The sequence below is a fragment of the Pleurodeles waltl genome, chromosome 3_2, assembly GCF_031143425.1.
Source record: "Pleurodeles waltl isolate 20211129_DDA chromosome 3_2, aPleWal1.hap1.20221129, whole genome shotgun sequence".
Taxonomy (NCBI): Eukaryota; Metazoa; Chordata; class Amphibia; order Caudata; family Salamandridae; genus Pleurodeles; species Pleurodeles waltl.
This window is the reverse complement of record NC_090441.1, coordinates 170,013,527-170,037,653: the sequence shown is the minus strand read 5'-3', so window position 1 is coordinate 170,037,653 and position 24,127 is coordinate 170,013,527. Positions and strand designations below refer to the sequence as shown.

The following is a 24,127-nucleotide window of genomic DNA, read 5'->3' as shown; positions in this document are numbered from 1 at the left end:
TAACATATTGTACAACCTTTTTAAAACATTATTTAATATAGTACTGACTTTATTAAAATATAGTTAAATACTTCCAATTAATCTTATATGTCATGTTTAATAATGATTAATGTATAATAATGTATAGTAATGAAGAAAATACTTTAGGTGGGAATTAACCTTTTAGTTTAAACTTCAGAAAAATATTTTTACTTAATTTAATCTATTTAAATAATTAAAGATTAAATTAAAAAATTATGCTAGAAGTGGTTTTACATTTTCTTAACTTAATAATACTTTTGTTTCGGCATAACACCATAAAAGTATCTATATAATAATACAAAAATTCCTCTGAGCAAAAAGCACACAATATTGTGCAAATCCTGCATACTAAAAATACATCTTAAAATTAAGAAACAACGCATATCAAAATGCTTTTACATGACAAAAGTGATAAAATAGATCTATATCTAAATCTGTCAGCCTAGAATGAGGCCAGACCTCTTTGGTATGCTACCATTATTTTGCTCACCAGTACATCCACTCCTAAGTTATCTAATGTCACAAATAAAATGGATGCGCTTATAATTATCCGATTGAGGCGCTCAATAAAAGCATGCAAACTTCTTAACATAGATTGCTTGGGCAATGGAATTAGCCTTATGTGATGCTAGCAATATGCAGACTATTTCATATACTTGATGAAGCAATTTCCCCAGGCCTAGATTAATGAGCTGAAATGACGCATGCAGGTTTCCCTACTTGTGTTACTCATGGGCTAAGGCTCAACATACACAACAAATACCCTTTACGGCTATCTTATGTGCTTGTTGTTCTAAGACCTCAAAACACTGGCCACCCCTGAAGGGGGTGTGCTGAGAAAGAGGCGAACTACAATGTGAACAGGATCAGATGTTAAAGCTCTGGTAAGAAACTGGTTCTAAAATGAGCTGCCCTAATTGTCAAATAAGGCAGATGTGAAGAACAGACTAATGTTGGCTTATGGTGATCCAGCGAATGTACCATCTTAAATGTAGAAACGTAGCAACTGTGCATACTACTGTCTACTTTGTTTCCGCATGCAGCAATCTAAGGGCACTCTGGCATTTTCTCACACTTACATGTCTACAAATAGGTGTGATCCATATCTTCCTAGGGCGAAGGTAGGCAGGGCAGAAAAAAATATAGTGATGGAGTGTCTCATCTGTCCCAAACATGCCGGGCGTGAGTCGCCCAGATTCTGCTGACCTTCCCTCCTTCTAGAGAAGGACAGTATAGGTAGGGTACCAGTGCAGAACTGGAAGACTAATTTCCTTGCTATTGGTGCAGCTGTATAGTCTAAGAAGGGTTCAACCTTGCTGCCTAATTATAGATCCATGTAAGCTGTAGTAAGAGAACCTAGCCTCTCATCTCGGACCGCTCTACCCCAAACATGTGCCCAGTATTTAAAATAAATACATACATAATAGTTAATTTGTAATAATATTGTAATAATATTTAACATAAAGATATTTTTACTGTTTTTATCGAGTTAAATAAACTTTATTACTTTTTCCTGTACTCCACAGTCTTTCCAAAGGAGCTTTGGTCTAAACATCAATACCCAACTATCTAAAAGTGTAATTTTCAAAATAGTAATAAACAATCCGACTTGTTCATCAAGTTGGATTTTAAACTAATGTTAAAATGAGTTCTTGAAACATTTTCCCAGCTATTGGTAAACTGCATCCAGCCCTTCCTAAATGTACTAGTATAAACATATGGGAGAAAAAGCCTTTCCACAGTGATAAATTATTTTAAAGTTTTGGTCCACTTTTTAAATACTTTGCACCTTTCCCCTATTGGCTTTTGAGGCCTACATTGGTGTTACCTATAAATACTATAATAGAAGGTTTAGTCATGACAAAAGGTTTATCTTGCCATGTCGAAATGGTAGTTTAAAACCTCACACCCAGGCTGGATCGCCAGCTTGGAGACTTGCTTTACCGTGCTGGTGGGTGGCACAATGTGTGCTGCAAGCCCACTAGCAGCATTTAATTTACAGGCTTGTGTCCAGGTGGTACCATACACTAGGGACTTACAGGCCAATTTAATGTCCCTAATAGGCCTATGGCAATTTTACCATGTTTGAAAAGGTGAGAACAAGCACTTTACTAAAGGTTTGAAGGGCTAAAGGGCACAGAGTTCTATGGCCAACAAAAACTGGTTCAGCAACAGAAGGCAAACATCTGGTGGGAAATCACGTAAAAGATCATAATTTTTAATGCTGCTACAAGTGCAAGGTTTGAAACTTTGCAGTTATGGTGATGACTGAAGAAGAGCAAAACTGGTATCTAACAAGTATGCATGCAGCTCCACTAAAATTAACTTGCCCACATGTGCAAATTCATTCTAAGACGCGTGTTTCACCATTGTACATTTTTACACTTTGGAGGTGCACTAGAACTGACTTGTGTTTAAAATGTGTTTGCACCCTAATGCTTTTGCTCTTGTACATTTAAGCACATTCACACATTTACAGCTGTGCAAGGTGCAAAATGAATTGCGGCATTAGCGCTTTAAACATGCAAAAAAGATGTGCTGTGCAAATGCAAGCAATTGTAGTAATCTACAGTTGTAGTTATATCCAATATAGTAATTACATATTTTACTTGATAGATAGATAGATAGATAGATAGATAGATAGACAAATAGATAGACAGATAGATAGATAGATAGATAGATAGATAGATAGATAGATAGATAGATAGATAGATAGATAGATAGATAGACAGACAGATAGATTTGTAAATGAATGAGTTTAGGTCACAGTATTTCTATTAGAAGATATTTTATTTACTATATTCTAGTATCATACTGTGTCTGCTGTGTACCGTCTCCACTGTCCTTATCACGCTGATTACTGCCACAGAGTGAGCCATGAACCCATCTTGCTGCTAGTCCCAGCATCTGTACCTTTGTGCTCATCGTGTCTTACGGGTGGGGAATCAGTAAAGTAGTAGGGAGAGCTGAGCAGAGTGGAGACAGGGCCATGAGAGCTGGGCTGGCAACATATCTGGCATTCAATTGTGAATGGCATGTTAAAATGTGAGTTGGGCTCTTACATTTGTTTAAGAAATAGTACTTCTTCAACAATTGGAAGCATTTCACTTTAGTACAATATATTATATCACTACATTGAGTGGCATTTAGTGAACTTGACAGGGCCAGATATAGAGTTTAGCAGATAGGGCTCAAGGGTAGACCATAAGGTTCCGTCAATGGAGCCCCATTGGATCTGTTTACAAAATGCTTCCTCTGATGGCTTGATGGAGTTGGGGCTGTAGGAGAAAGGCCATTACACCACCATATTCAGAGTACAGTGTGATGTCCTTTTTATCTGTCCATCAATGCCAAGTGGGACACAAAAAAACAAACAATAACCTCCACTCCCTGAAAGAACACTCCCAGGGTGTGGATGCCATTAGCTTATTTTGATTTTAGAAATAAACTCCTGCTTTGGAAGTTTGTTTCTGAAAAACAAAAAAAACCTTAAATGTTTAGTGGGCAGAAGTTAAAACTGAGAGCGACCATACACTTTTTGTACCTTGAGGGGAACTGCCATGACAGTGCATCCTTTCAAGTTACAGACATGACCACTAGGCCAGTGGTCAGTTCCAAGTTTGATGGATGGAGTAGCATCAAAATGGCAGAAGATATGTCCTCCTCCATCCAAATGAACACTAGTGCAGAGTGCAGCACACTTAGGAGGCGGAAACAGCAAGGAGGAATAAAGTTATGTCTCTTTGTTATGCCTCTGGTGGGGAGGTGTGCAACTCTGACACATTCCCAGGTCCAGCAATGTTGGTAAATCTGGGAGTGTGTCAGAATGCATGGGTGGATGCGTGAGAACACCCATGCTCCACCAATGGTAAGGCATACCCTGTTGCAGAGTAATGCAAGGCAGCGATTTGCGCTGCCTTGCGTTACTCTAGATTTACGAAGCTACTATGGTCCAAGAAGATCATAGGCTGAGCCAGAGCATCAGACTCTACCCTTCAGTGGCTTGCCCAACTGGGGAGTTTGCCACCCACTGTGACCCTCCTCTTCCCCACTATGAGCCTCTCATTAGCACATGCTTGGCTCTCCACCAGCAGCTCACAAGAATGTGCCACTACCTCCTGAGTCCACTTCCTCATCTCATTCATTACTTCAGGAGGGAATTGACGTCCAAAAAGAGGCTTCACAGCCCCCGTTTTGTATTTTTTAAGTCCCTCCCACCCTAGGGGGAGCCATAAATGAGATTCACTCTTAAACTCCTTCCTGTTCTTTGACTGTCTCCTTAGGAGACTGGTATCTTGCTTTAGTCCCTGCGTGGGCTTCTACTCACCTACCTCTCGCTTCAGCCAAACACTCAGCCAAAAAGGAGTGGAGGGTGAAACATGTTTCACAACCCCTCCAACTGGGGGTGAAAGGGAAATTGTCCATGCAGTAGCCTTTGATCAAAATAAGACGATATGACGCCTGGGGTGTTACGTGCTACTTTCTTTTACACTCTTCTTTGCCCCAAACACTTTGCAATTGTGTCTCTTTATACCACTTCAGCTACACCAGCCTACACACAAGTCTGTGCCTTGAGGGGTGGTGGGGGATCTACAGCCTTTTAGGGGCATTGATGGTTTCTTGGTTTGGGACACCATGGCACACTTGAGGGGCAGGGCTTCTTGCTTTCCCTTCATCAGGGAGGGGCATCCACTTCTCAATTCCCAGTGTTGAGTCTTCTCTTCCTGCGTCACTCTATATACAAAGCCTGGAGAAATGCCTACTTGCTTTCATAAGACCTATAGATATCTCAGGGAGAATTTGCAGGTTTTAAGCAGAGTCTGTTCCCAATACCAAACGGGGGTCTTTTCCGCCGCTTTCAATAGGTGTGACCATCTTGCCTTCCCATTCATCCAGTAATCAAAGCTCGGATCATAAGCTAATGGGAAATTGCTATAGTGGTGGTCCCTGGACTATTGCCTCACCTCTTTCACATGAAAGTTGTGTATTCTCGGATGTCACTTCCGAGTGATTGACTTATCTGGCAAGTCTTGGGAAGGAAGACACCCCTTTGAAGTCAGTTGATTGTAAAGTGGGCAGTTTCGTGAAGAAAATGTGTTCAGGCATAAGGTTGACCCTAAGAGTTGCAACTTATGCCTTCCAGTCCGCAGTCAAGTAGTTTCAGACCCTGTCATAAACTATTCCCAACAGGACAGTGTTTTATAGACTTCTGGCTGTCAAGGAAATGCAGGCCACACTCCTCTCGGATTTTTGCTTTGACCATATGGACATAGAAAAAAGACAAAAAGACTTCACTGCCACTTTTTCAAAATGGCCGGGGATCTCCACTTACTGTGCGTAGTTGCAAGTGGAAAGCATCAGCCATCTCACAACAGTAGTAGTTTAAATCAGCTCTGCCAAGTACCACGCATCAGTGGTTAGACTAGTGTATGTTAGTCTGCACCACCGCTCTAAAATGCATTAGTCATGCTTTAAAGCACTACTGAGACCATTCCATGAGGGATGCTCAAGGGGGCTGCATTTAAACAGTTGTGTTAAAACTGCTGCACAAAGCCTGCTGTTTCTCACAAAATACATCAAACGCTGCCGGTGTCTGAGTTGTTAACTTTGATCAACTACTAGTGGCAATGTGTGGGGCATTTTCTTCAATCAAGCTGATCTCATCACTGGGCAAGCCACGTGGCCTATCAGTGAGTGGTCCATGAGAAGTTAATACACTTCGGGCCCCTGGCAGCTGCTGTATTTTCCAGTTTGGTAAGTGGCCAGTCCAGGAGCCACCTTGTTATGGGGAGCTGAGCACTGGTGCAACATCTTAAAGGCTAGTCCAGCCCTGGTGTGGAACTTCTTATTGTGGTGGGGAGGAGTGGTTATGATAAATGCAGAGCACTTCTGCAGTATTTGGCTAGCCCAGCTGGTAAGGGGCCAGGGAAAGCTAGAGACTATTATTGTGGAGTAAAGAAGGCCTTACTTATAATTTGTGGCCGACTGACAGACGCCACCCAGGACTGTAATGTGGGTGATCTACAGCTGCTGCGTGTTATTTGGTTCATTAGATTTGTAAGACTGTGTGTTCTGACGTTTTAATCCCAAACACTTTGCCCTTGTGGGACTTGTAGTTTCTATTTCCCTATGATAAAACACTTACCAATTTGAATTCTGGGACTTGTAGTTTCTTGTTTCTTATTGTTATGGTATACAATTCCCAGCATGCGGAATACATATGGGGAAAAAAAACGACAAGGCTTGTGGTAATGTCGAGGCACATTCTTTCCTGAAGGAAATAGTGGACTGCTTCCTCACTTCACTACATGACTATCTGGAGCTACAGAGCACACCGACTTTGATATGATTGGTTCCTGAGAAAACGCACAATAAAACCTCATTGGTTAATACAATTGGTGCAGATATAGGGACTGATTACGACCTTGGCAGATGGGATACTCCATCACAAACGTGACTGATATCCGTCCTCCGTATTACAAGTTCCATTATATCCTATGGACCTTGTAAAACAGTTGGTGGGATATCCATCACGTTTGTGACGGAGTATCCCACCCGCCAAGGTGGTAATCAGCCCCATAGTGTGTGAAGCATGAAGAAGAAAAACTGAATCTTGCTTGTATCAAGAGCAATAGACACTTGAGTACCTGCGACTGAGAGCACAGTAACAATCCAAGTCATTATTTTAAAACTGAATTGCGCACAGTATAAGATAGGCTCCCACAAAATGTGCGTAGATTGTGGTTAATATAAAACAAGTGCTTTGAAAATATATATTTTTAGTAATACACAATGGGGCTGTAACTGCTGGAAACCTTTTTAATAGGTGTCAATTAAAAATACACACTCCACAACTCAGCTGCTAACACTTTTACGTTACATCTCAAAAAGAACAAATGTTTTATGACTATAAAAGTGCAAGTGACTCTAGAAACAACAGTCACAGGTTTATTCTGGTGGCCACTAGGGTTGCCATATTTGTCAAGCAAGCACACTGGCCATTTGCTCATGTCTTGAAATGTCAGGTGTTTTGCAGACCTAAAAGATCTTTTTAGAGCTTCTCACTGTTCTAAAGGAGGTAATTTCTGATATTTATATCTTCCCATGCACTTCACTGCTTGATTTTGCACACAAAAGGTGTCACTCAAACTGTTGCACATTTGATAGTATCATGACACTCAAAAGTACATTGAGATCCTAAAAATGTTGCACATAAGCAATTTGGGAACGTTCTAGCTATGTTACATTACTCACCCTGCATTCTGGAGACCTCATGGACAAAGCCCGAAGAAGCTTTGAAGGGGTGGGTGAAGATGCTCAGTTCCATCCAGAAAGAGCATATGCACCCCAGCTGAGCATGCCACCCGTCACGCAGCCCTGCTCCTGCAGGCGCAGGACCAGGTTGAAGGAGCATGGAGGTAGGTGGATGAAACAATGCAATGGATGTTCTTTCACAGCTGCTCAAGGAGAGCCGAAAACAGGCCGGAGCCACAGTGGCGCTCAGAGAGCTGTCATGGCAGCCATGGATAACTTTACACACTAAGGGGCAGATTTATGGAAAGTGGAGCTGCACCGAGTGCATATTATAACTGAAGCAGATGCGGCTCACAGGTTATAAAGGAGGCGGGGCGGCACGGGGCAGGGACTTGGGGGGAACTAATAATTTTTTTAAAAAATACACTTACCTTCCTGCGCCGCGACACCGCCGTCACGCTGCTCTTCTCCTGCAGGCTCCAGGCACAGGCTCCCAGCCTGCCCTGCGCCAATCCTGACGCTGCTCAGTGCAGCGCCAGGAGTGGCTTGGAGCGCCCAGCCAGGGCGCTCCCAGACAGACTGGGAGCCTGTGCAGGTTCTCTCCAGCCCATCAACACAGTAGCTGGGCTGGAGACAGCCTATTGCGCATGTGTATTTGGCCGGCCCGTGACGGCCAGCCAAACACACATGCACTCTGAGGGTAATGCACTCCTCTTGTCCAGGTCACCCCATAGGGCCCCGCCCCTTTCACAAGGAAAGGATGGTTTATTATCCTTACCTTGTGATAGTGTTTGCAGCGGTTGCTGCTGGCGGGGTGGGGGGCTACGCTCCTCCGCCCTAGCGGAGGAGGCGCCACGGGAAGGTATACTGTAATACATTGTATTACCATGGAGAAACATTATAACTGAAGAAGGTTGTAATACATTGTATTACCATGCAGACAATATTATCGAAGAAGGTATATTGTGACGTATAGTACTGGCATGGAGAGACGTTATAAATGAAGAAGGTTTACTGTAATGCATCATATTACCATGGGGAGATATTATAACAGGAGAAGTTACACTGTAATATATTGCATTACCATGGAGAGATTAGAGATTATAAGTGAAGAAGGTATGCTGTAATACATTGTATTACCATGGAGACATGGAGAGACATTATAACTGAAGAAGGTATACTGCAAGGCATTGTATTACCATGGGGAGATATTATAACAGGAGAGGTTACGCTATAAAACATTGCATTACCATGGGGAGATATTATGACAGGAGAAGTTGCACTATAATACATTTTATTACCATGGAGAGATTATAGTTGAAGAAGGAATACTGCAAAGCACTGTATTACCATGGAGATTGATGATAACTGCAGAAGGTTGGCTGATGCTTCTAGAGTACCCCAGGCTGTGAACAGATATACCAGCTGCGGATTCTGTTCTACACTCTTAAAATGTTTTCCACTTCAACACTGTGGAGGAGGAGGGAAAATTGGTCCTTAAATTTCTATTATTCTCTGATGAGGTGACCATGAAAGCAGAAACTTCAGTCATCCCCTCAAAAGGTGAATACTACCTAATCTCGGGGGGACATTTCAAATGTCATTCCTCCTTGTTATTATAATCTATAGCTGAGCGTGTACCAACACCTACAAAAGGGAAGGTTACATTTATGGGGACGGTAATTTATTTGTGGATATTGGCAAAGACAAACTGAACTCACATAGCCCACTCTAAAGGGGGCAAGCCAATGTAATCAATTTAATGTGCCACAAAGGGTCTAGAGTAACTGCATGCAATGATTTCCTCAAGAAAGCAAGTCTAATTCCAATAACCACCAATAATCATTAACCACTGGATTAACTCTACTAACCTTGGACTCAGTAGTAGTGTTCTGCCCGGAGCAAAGTGCTTCCATGCCTGTTCAGGCATAGTAAGTGCTATGTAAATGCAAATACACTACATTTATCGTTAGCTTGCTGTTTTTTCCCTACTAAATAAAGGTTTCTCAGAATAATAATCATTTACCATGATCTTTTAGATCAATTTGCCATTGTTGTCACTCACTCTATTTTTAATATCTCTGAGTTGGTTATAATTCGTAACCAAGTAATGAAGTCCCATGAGGAGATGCGCTCCTACCCTTCTGAATGGCACTTCGGAGTGACAACTTTCTTGTCCGAGAAATCGTCACAAAGTTTTGGTCTATATTAACTATAGTCATCAGGCGTCATATTGGATGCAGCACTAACTTTGCCACCATCTAGGGATTTCTTGATGCTCTCCACATCCTTGGTCACAGAGAGGTATGTCTAGCAGTCCTCCGGAACCTGATGAGAATGTTTAATACAGTGGAGCACCAGACTCTTGTACACACCATGATGTCAGGAGATGGCATTGATGAAACTGTTCTCTAAGGGATTCCCTTGGTCCTCCTGGGTGGTACAAATGATGAACACAAAGGATTTAAAGTCCCCTTTGGTGCCCATTATCTATAAGGTCCTTATAGATCATTTCCCATACTTTACAAAGTCCTTTCATACCCTATTCCATGATTTGGCTCCTTTGTGCCCCTGTCCCATACTTATAAGATCATTTTAGACCCTGTTGCATACATTATAAGACTGTGTCAGGACCTATCCCATACATTTAAGGTCCTGATTCCATTCTTCATAAGGGACTTTAAGACCTTATCCTCTCACCATGGCTGTTTAACATTTATAAGAAGCTGCTGGCGAGCTAATAAAATAATTAATGCTCAGCTTAACCTCAAAGTGTGGTTGACATAAGCTCTCATCCACATTGGAAGGTGACTAGGTAAATTCCAGAGCTGCAAGTCCCATCTTAATAGGAAGTAGAACTCCCAAAGACAGATGGGGTCATGTTGACCCTGGCAGATGATCCATCAGTCCTCCAGTGGGGTGGAGGCCAATTCACTCTATTCAGATCCCAGACGGACTGACAGGGATCTCTGATGTAAAGGGAACCACCACTTTGGTAGCTTGACACGAACACAGTCAGGCTTAACTTAGAGGGAATGTATAAAGTATTTATGCATCACTCAAACAGTTAAAACAAAACACAAGAGATATCCCAACCGATGTAGAACAATAGAATGCATTTTAATACATAAGTTAACACCAAAACAACACAAATCCAGCAAGTAGAACCGAAGTTATGAATTTTTTAAGTTTCCAGTGAAAATAGCACCAAAAAGCACAAAGCCCCAAGCCTGGTTATCTGGTCATGCTAGACCAGGTTAAAGTCCCAAGTTCAGGCCGACCCTGATGAAGCAAGGATCAAATATAGGGACCAGGTTTTTCTGGCTGAAGATTTTAACTTCCCTTAACCCAAGTGCACTCCGGGAGCTGCAGCAGAGCTGTGCGTTGGCTGTCGATGAGAGGCAGAGTCGGCTGTTAAAGCTTTGGATTGGCGGTTGACATAGACTGTCGCTGTTGAAGTTGAATCTCGGAGCTCAGTCGTTGCTAAAGAATCACATTGGAGGGCATCATGGACCGTCATCTGGCGACACAAGGAGTTCATTCATGGTAGCGAAGAGCCCTCTAAAACTTTTGGATTTCAACCTGGAGCTCAAGGCTTGTGCTTTGAGGCCTGAGGAGTACACCCTAGGGCCAGTCAAGGGTTCAGGACTTAAAGATCATGGACTCACTCCAGCAGGGGCCAGCAGCAGGGTTCAGTAAAGCCCTGGCAGGTCCAACTGCTGTTGGTCTGTTAAGCAGGCACAGGACATGCCTCTTGAAGCGTGTTATGTCCCTGCAGCTTAAACATGAGATCAGACAACTGACCCTTGGAGTCACTTCTGGGAAGCCTAGATTCGAAGCCAGCTATTTTAATCTTCCATCGTCAAATAGCTGAGCAGTCCTTCTGAATCCTCTGAAGGCCTAGTACTGTTCTAATAAGAGGTTCTGAAGACTCCACATTTATCCCCATTGCCAGCTTCTGGGTGGGGATGCCCTCTTATTTAACCTTCTTCTTTTCCTGGGGTTGGCTTCAAATTGTCTGGGGTAACAAAGGGCAAGCAGGCCTAGGTGTGAGCTGCGTTTATCAGTAGCAGGGCAGTTTGCCCTTAGAAGTCAGGAAAGGTTTGGCCAAGCCTCGATTCTACCCTTTGAATCTGTGCTCTACACCCAAGACCCTTTTGTCTCCATATATGGAAGAAATACACAAAACAACACATGAGAACCACTCACAGGCATGTGACTCAAGACACTGGCAGAATGGCACATTTGGTTTAGGCAGAAAAATGACAACTTTCTAAAACCGGCATTTTCAGAATAGTAATGTAATACCCAACTTTACTCCTAATTTTCTAAATTACAATTGTTTTGAGTCGAAGAAGCATTCCTCTATCCATTCCTATACCAAAGTTATCACTTATTAAGTGTAACAACCTAACCCACTGGTAGACTATGACAGAGATAGCCTTACAACAGTGAAAAATGACTTTAGGAGTTTTTCACTTTCAGGAAGTGAAGCTATCAAGAATATATGTCCTATATTTTAAATACTGTGCACCCACCCTCTGAGTGACAATAGCCTACCTCAGGGGTGACATAAGTATTAAAGAGGAAGGTTTTGACCTGCCAAAAGAACTGTTTTTCCAGGTCCACATGGCAATTTAAAGTGCACTATTAACTGCAGTAACAGGACTGCGGCATGTTTTACATTGTTACTTTAGTGGGTTTCACAATGTGTGCTGCTGTCCACTAGCAACACTTAATTTACATGCCCTGGGTACTACCATTTACTAGGGAATTACAGATTAATTAAATGTGCCAATTAGGTGTATTTCAATTTTACCATGTTTAAGGGAGTGAGCACAAGCACTTTAGCACTGGTTAACAGGATTAAAGTGCACAGAACTGTAGTGCCAACAAAAATGAGTTCAGCAAAACAGAGTAGGGAAAGTAAAAAGATAGGGGGAATACCACACCAAGGATGTGCGGTCTAACAGACCTGTGTAGTTTTTTTAATCTGAACATTTTTGCATGAGGCAAAGAAACTACAATGTGCCAATTGCAGATCAAGCAGGCGCAGAAGGTCTCTCTTGGTTTTGCAGCAACACCTCCCCACGCAGATATGAAGTATGAAGAGGGGACTTAGAGTGTGCGGCAAAGGGAAACAGAAGGGGTGGTTCTGGGCAGCTGGGGACTGCTGAGCTCTGAATGTGGTAAAGATGATTAGGTGGGCCAGCCAGTGGTTGCTTGTGTTCGGGAGGTTGAGGGGCGAGAGAAGGCCAGCTGGAGAATGCTTGAGTGCTGCATTGCAGCTTCCATATGGAAGGTAGTAGGATTTCTAGAGCACCACTGCTTGGAACTACAGCAGAACTGTTTCCCACTGCAGGAAATGCTTATGAATTAGCCCTTTGATAAAAATACAAAATGCAAGATTTGCCCTCCACAAAGATTTCTAATATTTTATTTATAAAACAATTCCAAAGTTGTGCACCAGGGAACACCTATACAGTTACATCTAATCTTAGCCAGAGACTTGCATTTATTGGTTCAGGCCCTGGTCAGTTAAATGTTGGATTATGTCAATGCTTTCTTTGTGCGTATTAAAAAAAAGTGAGAGAGAGAGCCACGCACACCGCATTGCCTACCTGAGCTTTGGCACAGGCTAGCAAGCCCTCTGAGAGATCTTACACCTTCTGATCCCTAACTTCAACCAGCAACACATCTTCATTAACCCTCTTTCAGGTGGTGTCTCTAGAAGATGAACGTGATCTTCTCCTATTAAGAAAAAGACTCAGACCCTCCACCTTGAACCACCCCATCTCAGCTTGCATCAAATGTCTTTGCTTTCCCACTTCCTCCCCTCACAGTGCTTTGCAGTGGTTGTTTTCAACTGCATGAGCATATTACAAGTGGCAAATAGATAAAGATATTTTCATTCAGCAAGGAAAACCTGGTGGTACCTGCACTGGTATTTTTTGGACAGCAGCTTGAAGTCCTTCTTGCAGGTCTTGCATGTGTTGGGGTCTGACACAGTCATCACTTTCGGTTCGAGGGAGAGCCCTTCTGTCTTCTTCCATAAGGCATCTTTCTCCCTAGAGTGGCAGGAAGAAGGAAGAGCAAAGGAACTAGTCAATTTGATACCTGGTTTGGTTCATGTTCGGTGACATCAGACAAATTCTGACCTGATCCTAAGTTAATATCAAAATATCAAGTTAACCGGAAATAACTATGAAGACTATAGAGATTTAAATTCCAATGTGCCTCACCTTCTAGAATCATATATATTTATACATATATCTAGTTGTAGTCCTGTACATAAGAATAACATTTACCTATAATAAATCTAAATGGAAGTCACTCCATGGTCAGTGGTTATCTAGGAAAACTGGCACGTATTCTTCAATCTTGTGTGAGCACTGGCCTCCTGATTTATTGTGCTATCAAAGTGGTGTTGGCAAGCCATGTAACTTGAATGATGGTAATGTCACCTGCAGAACAAACTGACTGTTGCCAACACTCTTAGATGGGCAACTATGTAATATACATGGTAAACGCATCATTGATGCAATTTCCCAAAACTGCTTTCAGTTCCAAGAAAAGAAGACCGTATTGACATCAAATCTCTGCTAGTTTGTGATTCTTTTGGCCTCAATCCCAGTGGCGTAACAAAGGCCCCCGCAGCCCCAGTGGAGCTGGGGGCCCACAACCTTCAGGGAGCCCCCTCGGCACAGTACCCTCGTCTGAGACCTCCTGAGTTAGTCTTGAGGGGGGTTCTCCATGTACTTTGCAGGGGGGCCCCTCAAGTTTTGTTACGCCACTGCTCAGTCCAGTCCCATTCGATGACATGAACATCACAGCTACACAACTTTTTCCGTCACACAGATTATCATGTGTCATCACTACAGTCTATCAACTGGGTCACACCTGTACTACAGAATTATTCTAAACAGTTAAAACCCCCTTCACATGTGTCAGCTTATCCCTTAAAGTATCTATTGTAAATGGAAAAAACTTCAAAAGATTTGGTCCACTAAATTTTTCAAGCTCTGCACCTTGATGAAAGTATCTCCCACTCTACTAGGAAAGGCAGTTGTGATACATGGAGATAGCTCAGTACCAATCTTTGCCTGTTAATTCTCAAAGGCCTTTCTGGAAGCTTTTTGCTGCTGGAGAAAGCTTGATGAGTTACTAAGTGAAAAATTGATTATGCTGGTGATTTCACAAATTACTGGCCCTAGAATTAACAACATAAATGGGGTTGTGGTTCACGTATTACCGCATCAGCCCTTCTAGCAAGAACTTACAGGACAAGATCATAGACAGTTTAAGACAACAAAATGCAGAATAATAGAAGACAAAACATGCAATGCCCAAATAAAGTGTAGGAAAAGTTAAAAACGGATCCAGTCTTGAAGAAAAACCCAGTCTCAACCCTAGAGATCGAGAAAGTACCTGTCCTTCTGCAGTCCTCACTCAATAAAACACATGTTTAGAGTTAGGAGGAGTCTCAGGTGTCACAATGCTGACTCCAGAATGCAGGTTTCAGGGATAAAAGTTGCACTTTGAGATCTTTGACTCAAGGACCAGGTAGATCTGGTAGTACCAGTGGCTTACTGTAATAACTTCAGGACGCGCTCCTTCATGCTCTTCACCATCTCCTTCTGCTCGGCCAGCTCCTCTTTGTACACCTCTTCTCTCTCGTTTGCTGCACTCCTTTCTTTCTCTAGGGCACTCTTCAGGGACTCCTGGTCTTGCTTCGCTCTGTGGAGAAGAACATTCAATGAGGCTTAAAGGGCTTTTAACAGAGGTAAACAAACACAATAGAGTATGTTAGAAGAGATGGTTTGAGAGAGAGAGGGCAAAATAGAGGGAGCTAAAGAAATATGGGAAAAGAGGAAGAAGGAGAGAGAAGTGAGGTAAAAAGAACACAATAGAAAAAGGAGACAGAGGGATTATCAAAGAGTGAGGTGGGTGAAGTAGAGACAGCGAGAGAGGATAGAGAGAGGAGCACAAAAGGAGTCAAAACCAAAATGTTAAAAGAAGGGAGGATAAAGGTTAGACACAGAATGAAGAAGAGAGAAATATCGAGAGTGAAAAGACAGAGAACATGAGCAATAAAGAGGCAGAGATTGATGGAGGGAGATGCTAAAAACATAGGATAGGGTAAAGAAGGTGAAAGAGAGAAGGAATCAATCAATCAATCATTGATTTTTAAAGCGCGGTTAATCACCCATAGGGTCTCAAGACACTGTTACTGGGCGTGCTGCTCAATCAAAGAGCCAGGTCTTAAGGTCCTTCCATAGCTGCTTCAGTGATGCGGTCTGCCTGAGCTTGAGAAGTAGCGTGTTCCATGTCCCGGCTGCGAGGCAGGAGAAGGCTGTTCCTCTTGCTGTGCTTTTCCAGATCTTGGGAACGGCTGCGAGGACGAGCTGGGAAGAACAGAGATGTCTGTTGGGTACGTAGAAGGCGAGGCGGTGGTTGCGATATGCCAGTCCTATGTTGTGTAGTGCCTTGTAGGTGTGGAACAGTAGTTTGTATGTGATGCACTTGTTGACTGGCAGCAATGTAGGTCTCTGAGGTGAGAGGAGATGTGGCTGTTTCGGGGGATGTCCAGGACGAGTGTGGCTGCTAAATTCTGTATTCTTTGTAGTCTTGATTGTAGTTTTTTGGTGATGCCGGCATAGCGTGCGTTGCCCTAGTCCAGTTTGCTAGTGACGAGTGCGTGGGTGACTGTGTTCCTCTTGTCAGAGAGGATCCATTTGAAAATATTTCGAAGGAGTTGGAGGGTGTGGAAGCATGACGATGAGACGGCGTTGACTTGGCAGGTCATGGATAGAGAGGAGTCCAAGTTAATGCCCAGATTGCATGCGTGGTCCATGGACATTTCCCAGTGCGGTGGGCCACCAGGAGTCATTCCAGGCAGAAGGGGTGGAGCAGATTACGAGGATCTCTGACTTGTCCGAGTTGAGTTTGAGGCCGCTGGCTAACATCCAGACAACACTGCTCTTATCCCGTTATGGAAATTTCTCCTGGAATTTGCATGATCATCTGACAGGGAGAGGATCAGTTGGGTATCGTCGGCATAGAAGACTGTTTAGCCCATGTTGTTTGATGATCTTGGCTAGTGGGGCCATGTAGATGTTGAAAAGTGTCGGGCTGAGTGATGATCCTTGGGACACTCCGCAGCATGTGTTTTTGGGTTCTGACGTGAATGGAGGTAGACTGACAATCTGTGTTCTTCTGGTGAGGAAGGACCTGATCCATTCCAGTATTTTCTCTCAGATGTGTAGTCTGGTGCAGAGGGTGGAGTGGGAGACAGTGTCAAACGCAGCGTAGAGGTCAAGGAGGATGAGTGCGGCTCATCCTGGTCTAGTGGTGCCTCCGTGGTCAAGTATGGTGTGTATGTTGTTGGTGGCTGCTAGGATTGCTGTTTCAGTGCTGTGTTTGCTTCTGAATCCGGATGGGTCTAGGATTTGGTGTGTCTTGAGGAATTCGGTGAGTTACTGGTTGACGGCCTTTTCCATTACTTTGGCTGGGAAAGGGAGCAGAGAGATGGGTCTGTAGTTTTTCCGCTCCCTTGGGTCGGCGGAGGGTTTCTTGAGAAGTGGGTTGATTTCAGCATGCTTCCAGTCTGATCGGAAGGTGGCGGTCTTGAAGGATTGGTTGATAGTTCGACAGAGCTCAGGTGTTATGGTGGCGCTGGCCAGGTTGACGATATGATGAGGGCACAGATCCAAGGGTGCTCCAGAGTGGATGGAGTTCATGAGTCTTTGGATGTCCTCTGTGGTGATGGGGGGTCCCGGAGTTCAGGATCTGGTGTGGTGCTGGGTCCGATGTGGTATTTGTGGGCAGTGTGGACAGGTTTTCGTTCCTAAAACCTTTGTGAGTATCCTGGATTTTTCGGTGGAAAAAGGTGGCAAGGTTGTCGCAGAGGTCTTGGGAGGGAGGGAGGGGTGAATGAGGTGTCTGTCCTGGGGTACGTGAACTTTTTGACGATGGCGAAGAGCTCTTTGCTGTTGCGAGCACTGGTGCTGAATGGTGGCTTTTTTGGTGGCTCTGATGTTCTGGTGGTGCGTGGTGACAGTGTTCTTGTAGACTGTGGGGAAATGACAGTGGAATGACTGCGGAAGAGAGAGGATAACAATAGGATAGAGGGGGCTGATGGAAAAAGAAGGAGGGATATTAAGGAATACAAGAGTGAGACAGAAATATTGAGAAAATTTAAAAGTTAAGCACAAAGACAGACAATCAGGAAGGTAAAGATAGAGAAAGAAAGAAAAAAGAAAGAAGGAAAGAAAGAAAGAGAAAAAGAAAGAAGGGAAGAAAGGAAGAATGGTAGAAAGAGCAAAACAGATGAAAAGAAAGAAAAAAGAAAGAAAGAAAGAAAGAAAAAGGTAGAGAAATGAGTCAGAAAGCTAGAGAGAGTGTAGATGATCAAGAGAAGGAGTATAGATTGGTGAAAAGAAATTAAAGATAAGTAGGAGAGCAAATGAAATAAACAAAAAAGAAACAGAAAGAGAAACCAGAAGCAGAGAAGTAGAGACAGAGAGGGGAAAAGAGAGACAGAGAGAGAAAGATAGGGAAAGAGGTATGGGGAAGGATGGGTCAAGAGCAATAGTGAAGCAGAGCGCGTGGTAAAGACCAAGCGAAGAGAGAAAGAAAAAAAGTGAATTCTTCTACTTTTTACAAGCAATTCTCTGTCTTCAGTCTTACTCTCCTTGCTATGTATCTCACTTTTATCCTCATTTTTCTATCCTCTCTCTTGCCCTCCCACATATTCTGCTACCCTCAATAAAATGGAAATGAAATGAACTGAATGTGAGAGAGAGCAGAGAGAAGGAAAGGAGGGAGAGAAAGAAGGAAAGAGACAGAGAGAGGTAGAAAAAGAGCACTAGTAGGAGAGTGAGAAATTAGAAACCTGACTGATGTTAGAATACACTGATTCTGTACAGGAGATACATATGGTGGCAGATTACCTCATAAATAGCCTACACACAGAATGTGCAATCAACGAGATTTACATCAAACAAAGCCAAAGGTATGACTTCCAGGAACAATACCAGAGGAAAACCCAATCAAAACAGTTTTAAGATGGGTATAGAGAATACCAAATACAATATTTATGACCTCAGAAAAAGCCCATGTAATGAAATGCTCCATGTATAGGTGGTATAGCTGTGCCAAAACTGGACTTAGAAACTCACCAGAGGCTCTGCTGGGACTCAGGAGGAGGAGGAGTGGCTCAACCTGATGCAGGACATGCATGTGAGGCTTGCACCACTTGAACCTCTCCAGTGTTTCCCACCGCGCAGCCGCCTTGAGGTGTGTTCTTTGGGCTAGTTGCAGTTCCAGGTGCGCACAGCAGTATTGGAGGCACACAACACTGTGCTGGCTGAAGGATGCTAAATGTAGGCTTCTTCTGCGACTACATGTTGGAATGCCATGAATTCCAGAGAAGGGGCGTGGTTATGACTAATAAATTAGCCCTATCAAAGATGGTGTGACGCCCATGGGATGTCAAAGAAAGGTTTCAATAAAAGGTGTAGTAGTGGTCTTCCTGTGAATCATTTATCAATAGCATCATGAACAAATGGGACATTTTCAGATGCTGGATGTGTCACAATACATTTGTTTCCTAGTTTCGTGATGTTTGTTGCCCCACGCTTCAATGTCTGACCCAGATTTTTGCTCCCAGTTTTTCTACAATTCTTCTTGAATCTTTGTCTGGAGTTTGCTTGGTTCTTTTTTCCTTCTTGATGTCAGAAGGAATTTGCTGAGTTGCTGCAAATCTTCAATTAAATCTCAATTTTCAAACAAGCGCAAAAAAAGAATTTCCAAGAGTGTTTTCCATGGTTGGGGTTTTCCTGCTAAGGGTGACCCTCTTAAGGAGACTCCTGATACCTTTCATATATACTAACCTGTGCACGGTGACACCGTGGCTTCAGGGGGAGTATAACTTGCACGACTGTGATGCTCTGCTTGTGACCTTGCATATTCCATTGTTGTTGACATCAGAAAATCTGAAATCTATGGCAGTGTAAGTTATACGTATGTCAGTTACATGTAACTGGTGAATTTCACTGTCGTTTTGGGGATTTAAGTGGTACAACTTTTTTGGTGAATTTGAAATGTTTTTAACATAAGTTGAAATCCTACTACCTTCATCACTTAACTCCACTGTAGACTACCTTTATTTCTTTCAGTGAAAAAAAAAATATACACACACACACACACACACACATATATATATATTAATTTATATATTATATGAATATATATTTATTAATGGAAACAGTGCAGTGAATATGTGTGTGTGTGTGTGTGTGTGTATATATTCACAGCACTCTGTTTCCTTTACAGAGAGACCCCCGACCCTCACAGGGTGGGCTAGGCTCGCGGGAACGGACACATGTTGTAACATACGTTAGCCTCTCCCTCCAAAGAAAGAAAGCGCTGTAAGCCCAACTTCATGTGTTCTTATTGAATATTTATTCCAACAAAATTCCAAAGATATGGCACACCAACGTGGCCCAATGCATTTCGCCTCACACTAACCCAGCCTTGCTCGTGGATGGGCGTGGTCAGTCTCACCATCCATTTAAAGTGATACAGCGCAATGATTTCAACAGAGAAAAAAATGACTCATTTCAGGTCCTATGATCTTTCCTTCACTCCTCACAAAAAATGAAATTGTCACTCATTTTTCAGAATTACATTTCAAGCATTAAAAATTCATATCATGAAATAACCAAAACATACATTTGTGTCTCAATATTTTTCATGTTCTCCTAACAGAAAAGGGGACTTATAGGGCAGCTCCATTCCTAGCAATAGAGCCCTAGTGGGCAGAGGCTTTCTATCACGTAGTCTTCTAAACAAAAACAAAGGTTACAGGGACGTTATAGTTAGGCTCACATTTTACTTGCACAAAACCATAGAAATTCAGAAGTTATACTTATGGTTATCACGCTCTACGGTAACTATAACTCGCACATTCGCCATGCACTGCTAATTACCCCACATATTATAGCACTCATGACATCTTTTACAACATCACTGATAATATCACTGTAACGTTTGCAGTAACATTATTGATGAGAAAACTGTGCATGGCGGGGGCACAGGTTATAGTTACTTGAGATAACCATAAGTATAACTGCTGAATTTCTATGGTTTTGTGCGAGTATAATTTGAGCCTAACTATAACGTCCCTGTAACCTTTGTTTTTTTAAGTCAGATATATATATATATATATACATATATATATATATATGTTTACAAGTTGCAAGTTATGTTTACCCTAGGGCACGAATTATAATTACTTGAAATAACTCTAACAGGTGAACTTCTATGGTTTGGAATGTTTAAAACGTGAGCCTCAACTGAATATATATATATTCAACTATATATTCAGTTGAGGCTCACGTTTTAAACATTCCAAACCATAGAAGTTCACCTGTTATAGTTATTTCAAGTAATTATAATTCGTGCCCTAGGGTAAACATAACTTGCGCCCCTGCCATGCACAGTTTATTTGTCAAACATTTTACTGCAAATATTTCATTGATACTATCAATGATGTTATCAAAGATGTCCTGAGTGCCGTAGTTGTGGGGTAATTAGCAGTGCATGGAGAGGGTCCAAGTTATACCTACTCTAGGGCACGAGTTATAGTTACATGAGATAACTCGGACTATAACAGGTGAATTTCTATGCTTTGGTACATTTAAAATGTGATCCTAGCTATAACATCCCTGTAACCTTTTGTTTTTAAGTGAATTTCTATGTTTAAAAAAAAATCTATTTCCGAAACATAACGTCCCTGTGATCTTTGTTTATTTCAGCGGATTTCTTTTTTTTTTTTTTTTTTACTTTTATTTATGTTTTTGAATATTTTCACATACAAATATGCAATTGCAGTCATGTACAGTTTATATTGACAGATATTACAAAATTATGAGATACGGACATTGGCCTCAATGATCCGGTCCGGAGTCTTCCACATTCTTGTGATACCAAGGGACCCGTCCCACACTCACACAACTTCCAGCTCTTGCGCCTCCCGTTACACAGGGTAACCCACCTCTGGCTCACCCGTTTCCTTGCCAATCAAATACCGCTTATAGATATCCCAATGTTTCGCAGGCCTATTTGTTGGGGGGAGCAGTTCACTATAGTTGTCTGTTTGTGTATTACAGTACACCTTGTCTCTATGCCAGTGTTCCACTGTCTGGACCGGACCCCGGTCCCATCGCATAGCGATACGTCTCTTGGTCAGCAGTAACCCAACCGCCAACAACTTTCTGAATGTCTTCGGTAGATGCCTATCCCAGCCCAGGAGCGCTATTATCGGTTCAAAATCTAGTTGTTTTCCGACTATTGCTTCCAGCTCACTGAACACTGCTCTCCAGAAGCAGTGCACCCCATCGCAGGCCCAGGACATGTGCAAGAAGACAGCCTGTTCCTCACCGCACCTAGGACAACTCGCGTTAGCTCGTAGCCCATATTTATGGAGACTAAGGGGGGTGTAGTATACTCTGTTTAAGTACTTCAAATGTATTAGACGATGCCTGGAAATCGTATGCGTTATGGAGCAGCAGTAGCGCCATTGATCATCTGTTATCTGTACCTCTAGCTCTCTTTGCCACTACAGTCTTGCCGCCGCTAGCTCATGAGCGCACGTCTTCTGTATTTGTGCATATAAACAGGAGACCAATCGCCGAGGTTGGTCGTTCAATACCACCACAGAGAGAGGCTGTACATCTGGGGGCTCCCGCATATCATTACCTAATAGTGCAGCCACAGCATGTCTCACCCTGTGGTACTGATACCCAAGCATCCCAGTAGGCTCGGCAGCTTGACTCGCTATTGAGTCCCATTTCTTCATGATGCCCTCCGCAAATAGTTCCCCCATAGTACCGATACCCAGAGTGTTCATAGCCTGTATAAATTTTCGATTCTGCCATAGTTCAAACCAAGTGCACCACTCCAATGGCACATGTGGAGAGTACAGCAGGGCCAATCCCTGTCTATGCAGGAGTTCGTGCCAGGCACGTGTAACCGAGTTCAAAGACGCAAACTCTCTATAGCGTCTATTGGGGGTGTGAAATATTTTGCTCTGTAGCGGCACTGGGGAGGCCAGTTCTCGCTCTATTTTTAAAAATGGGGTGTCCCTAGCTCGATGGAACCCGGCATGGGCCACCGCAGCATGTGCAACCATACCATAGGTCTCCAGGTCTGGAGCCCTGAGACCCCCTAGCTCGTATGGAAGAGTCAGAGTGCGCCATTTCACTCGTGGCTGCTTATCTGCCCAGGCCAGTCTAGTGAGCAATACTCTCAGTGCATTAAAATAGGCTTTCGGCAACAACATCGGGATGTTCTGGAAGAGGAACAAAAATTGAGGAAGCACCACAATTTTCATGAGTGCTATGCGGCCTACCAAGGACAATGGAAGTCTGATCCATCTCTCCACATCCCCTGCTAACATTTGGAGTGCAGCATTATCGACCGCTACTATCTTAGGGTCTGTGTGGATTTTAATGCCCAAATATCTTACTGACTATACCTCCCACTCGAGAGGGAATCCCACATCTACCTGTGCTGTCTTCGATGTCAGGGGGAACATAATAGATTTGCTCCAGTTGACCTTGAGTCCAGAGAACGCGCTGTATCTCGTAATCTCTCGGAGGATCGGAGCAACATTACGCTGTGGATCTTTGATAAATAATAGTGTGTCATCCGCGTATGTCGAAAGCACAAGGGTATAATTCTGAAAGTGTAGGCCGCGGTGCCGAGGGGTAGGGCACATGCCAGGGGCTCCACCACCTGCACATACAACAGGGGGGAAAGCGGACACCCCTGTCTAGTGCCTCTAGTGATCCAAAAAGCCTCTGTCACCACTCCAATGATGCGGAACCTAGCTGATGGCTCCCCATATAATGTGGACACCAGGCGTAAAAAGATGTCCCCCACACCAGACCGCTGTAAGACGGCCCTCATGAAGTACCACTCCACTGAAGCGAACCCATTCTTGGCGTCTAAAAAAACGCCACTGCTTTTAATTTTGGGTTGATATTCTGTATTGTACCAAACAGCGTACGGAGATTCATAGTCAGGCTACATCCCGGAACAAATCCCGCCTGTTCCGGCTGAATCAACCGCGGCAGCACCCTGGCCAAGCGAGCCGGCAAAATGTTAGCATAGATTTTAACATCCACATTGAGTAGCGACAGCGGACGGTAGGATGAGCATTGATCTGGGGGTTTCCCTGGCTTAGGCAATGTGATCAGCATCACTTCCCGCATCGATGGGAGCATAATCCCCCCTTACACCATTTCCTCATAGACTTCTTTTAATTGCGGGAGCAACAATTTTTGTAGGCTTTGTAGAAACTCACAGTTAGCCCGTCGGTGCCTGGGGCCTTACCCTCCGCCATTCCCCCCAGTGCTCCGTCCATCTCCTCCAGAGTCAAAGGGGCCATAAGGGTTTCCCTATCCGCATCTGTTAGCCGCGGCATAGAAATGTGTGTATGATAGTCCAACAACGCCTCGTGATCTGGAGTGACCCTGGAGGCATACAAAGATTAATAATATTCACGAAATCTAGCCACTATAAGTTCTGGGTCCCTAAGCTCACTATACAGCTATAATTACACTTTTTTCTCGATTGGGACGGATCAAATTTGCCAGTACCGAACCAGGTCTCTCACCTTCCCTGTACTCTTGGGCGGTAGCGTATTTCCCCAGATGCTGAATTTCCACAAGGGCCGTATCCTGAAACTCCAGTAACTTAGTGTGTATATGCCCTAGTGTCTGGTTGTCTGCAGAATTCTGATGGTCCTGCTCTAGCTGTGCCAGCTCTCGCTCCAACAGCTGTA

At 43.3% G+C, this 24,127-nt stretch overlaps 1 protein-coding gene across 4 annotated transcripts in view; it reads right to left on the bottom strand.

The window, feature by feature from the left end:
* The window catches only part of RUFY4 (RUN and FYVE domain containing 4), a 424,420-nt gene that overhangs the window by 3,457 nt on the left and 396,836 nt on the right, over window positions 1–24,127 (bottom strand). For all 4 annotated transcript variants that reach the window (XM_069227078.1, XM_069227076.1, XM_069227077.1 and 1 more), the window contains 2 exons: window positions 14,866–15,012; window positions 13,212–13,343 (listed from right to left, as the gene is read on the bottom strand). In XM_069227078.1, the coding sequence (XP_069083179.1) occupies window positions 13,212–13,343; window positions 14,866–15,012 (279 nt within the window). The remainder of the gene's footprint in view (window positions 1–13,211; window positions 13,344–14,865; window positions 15,013–24,127) is intronic.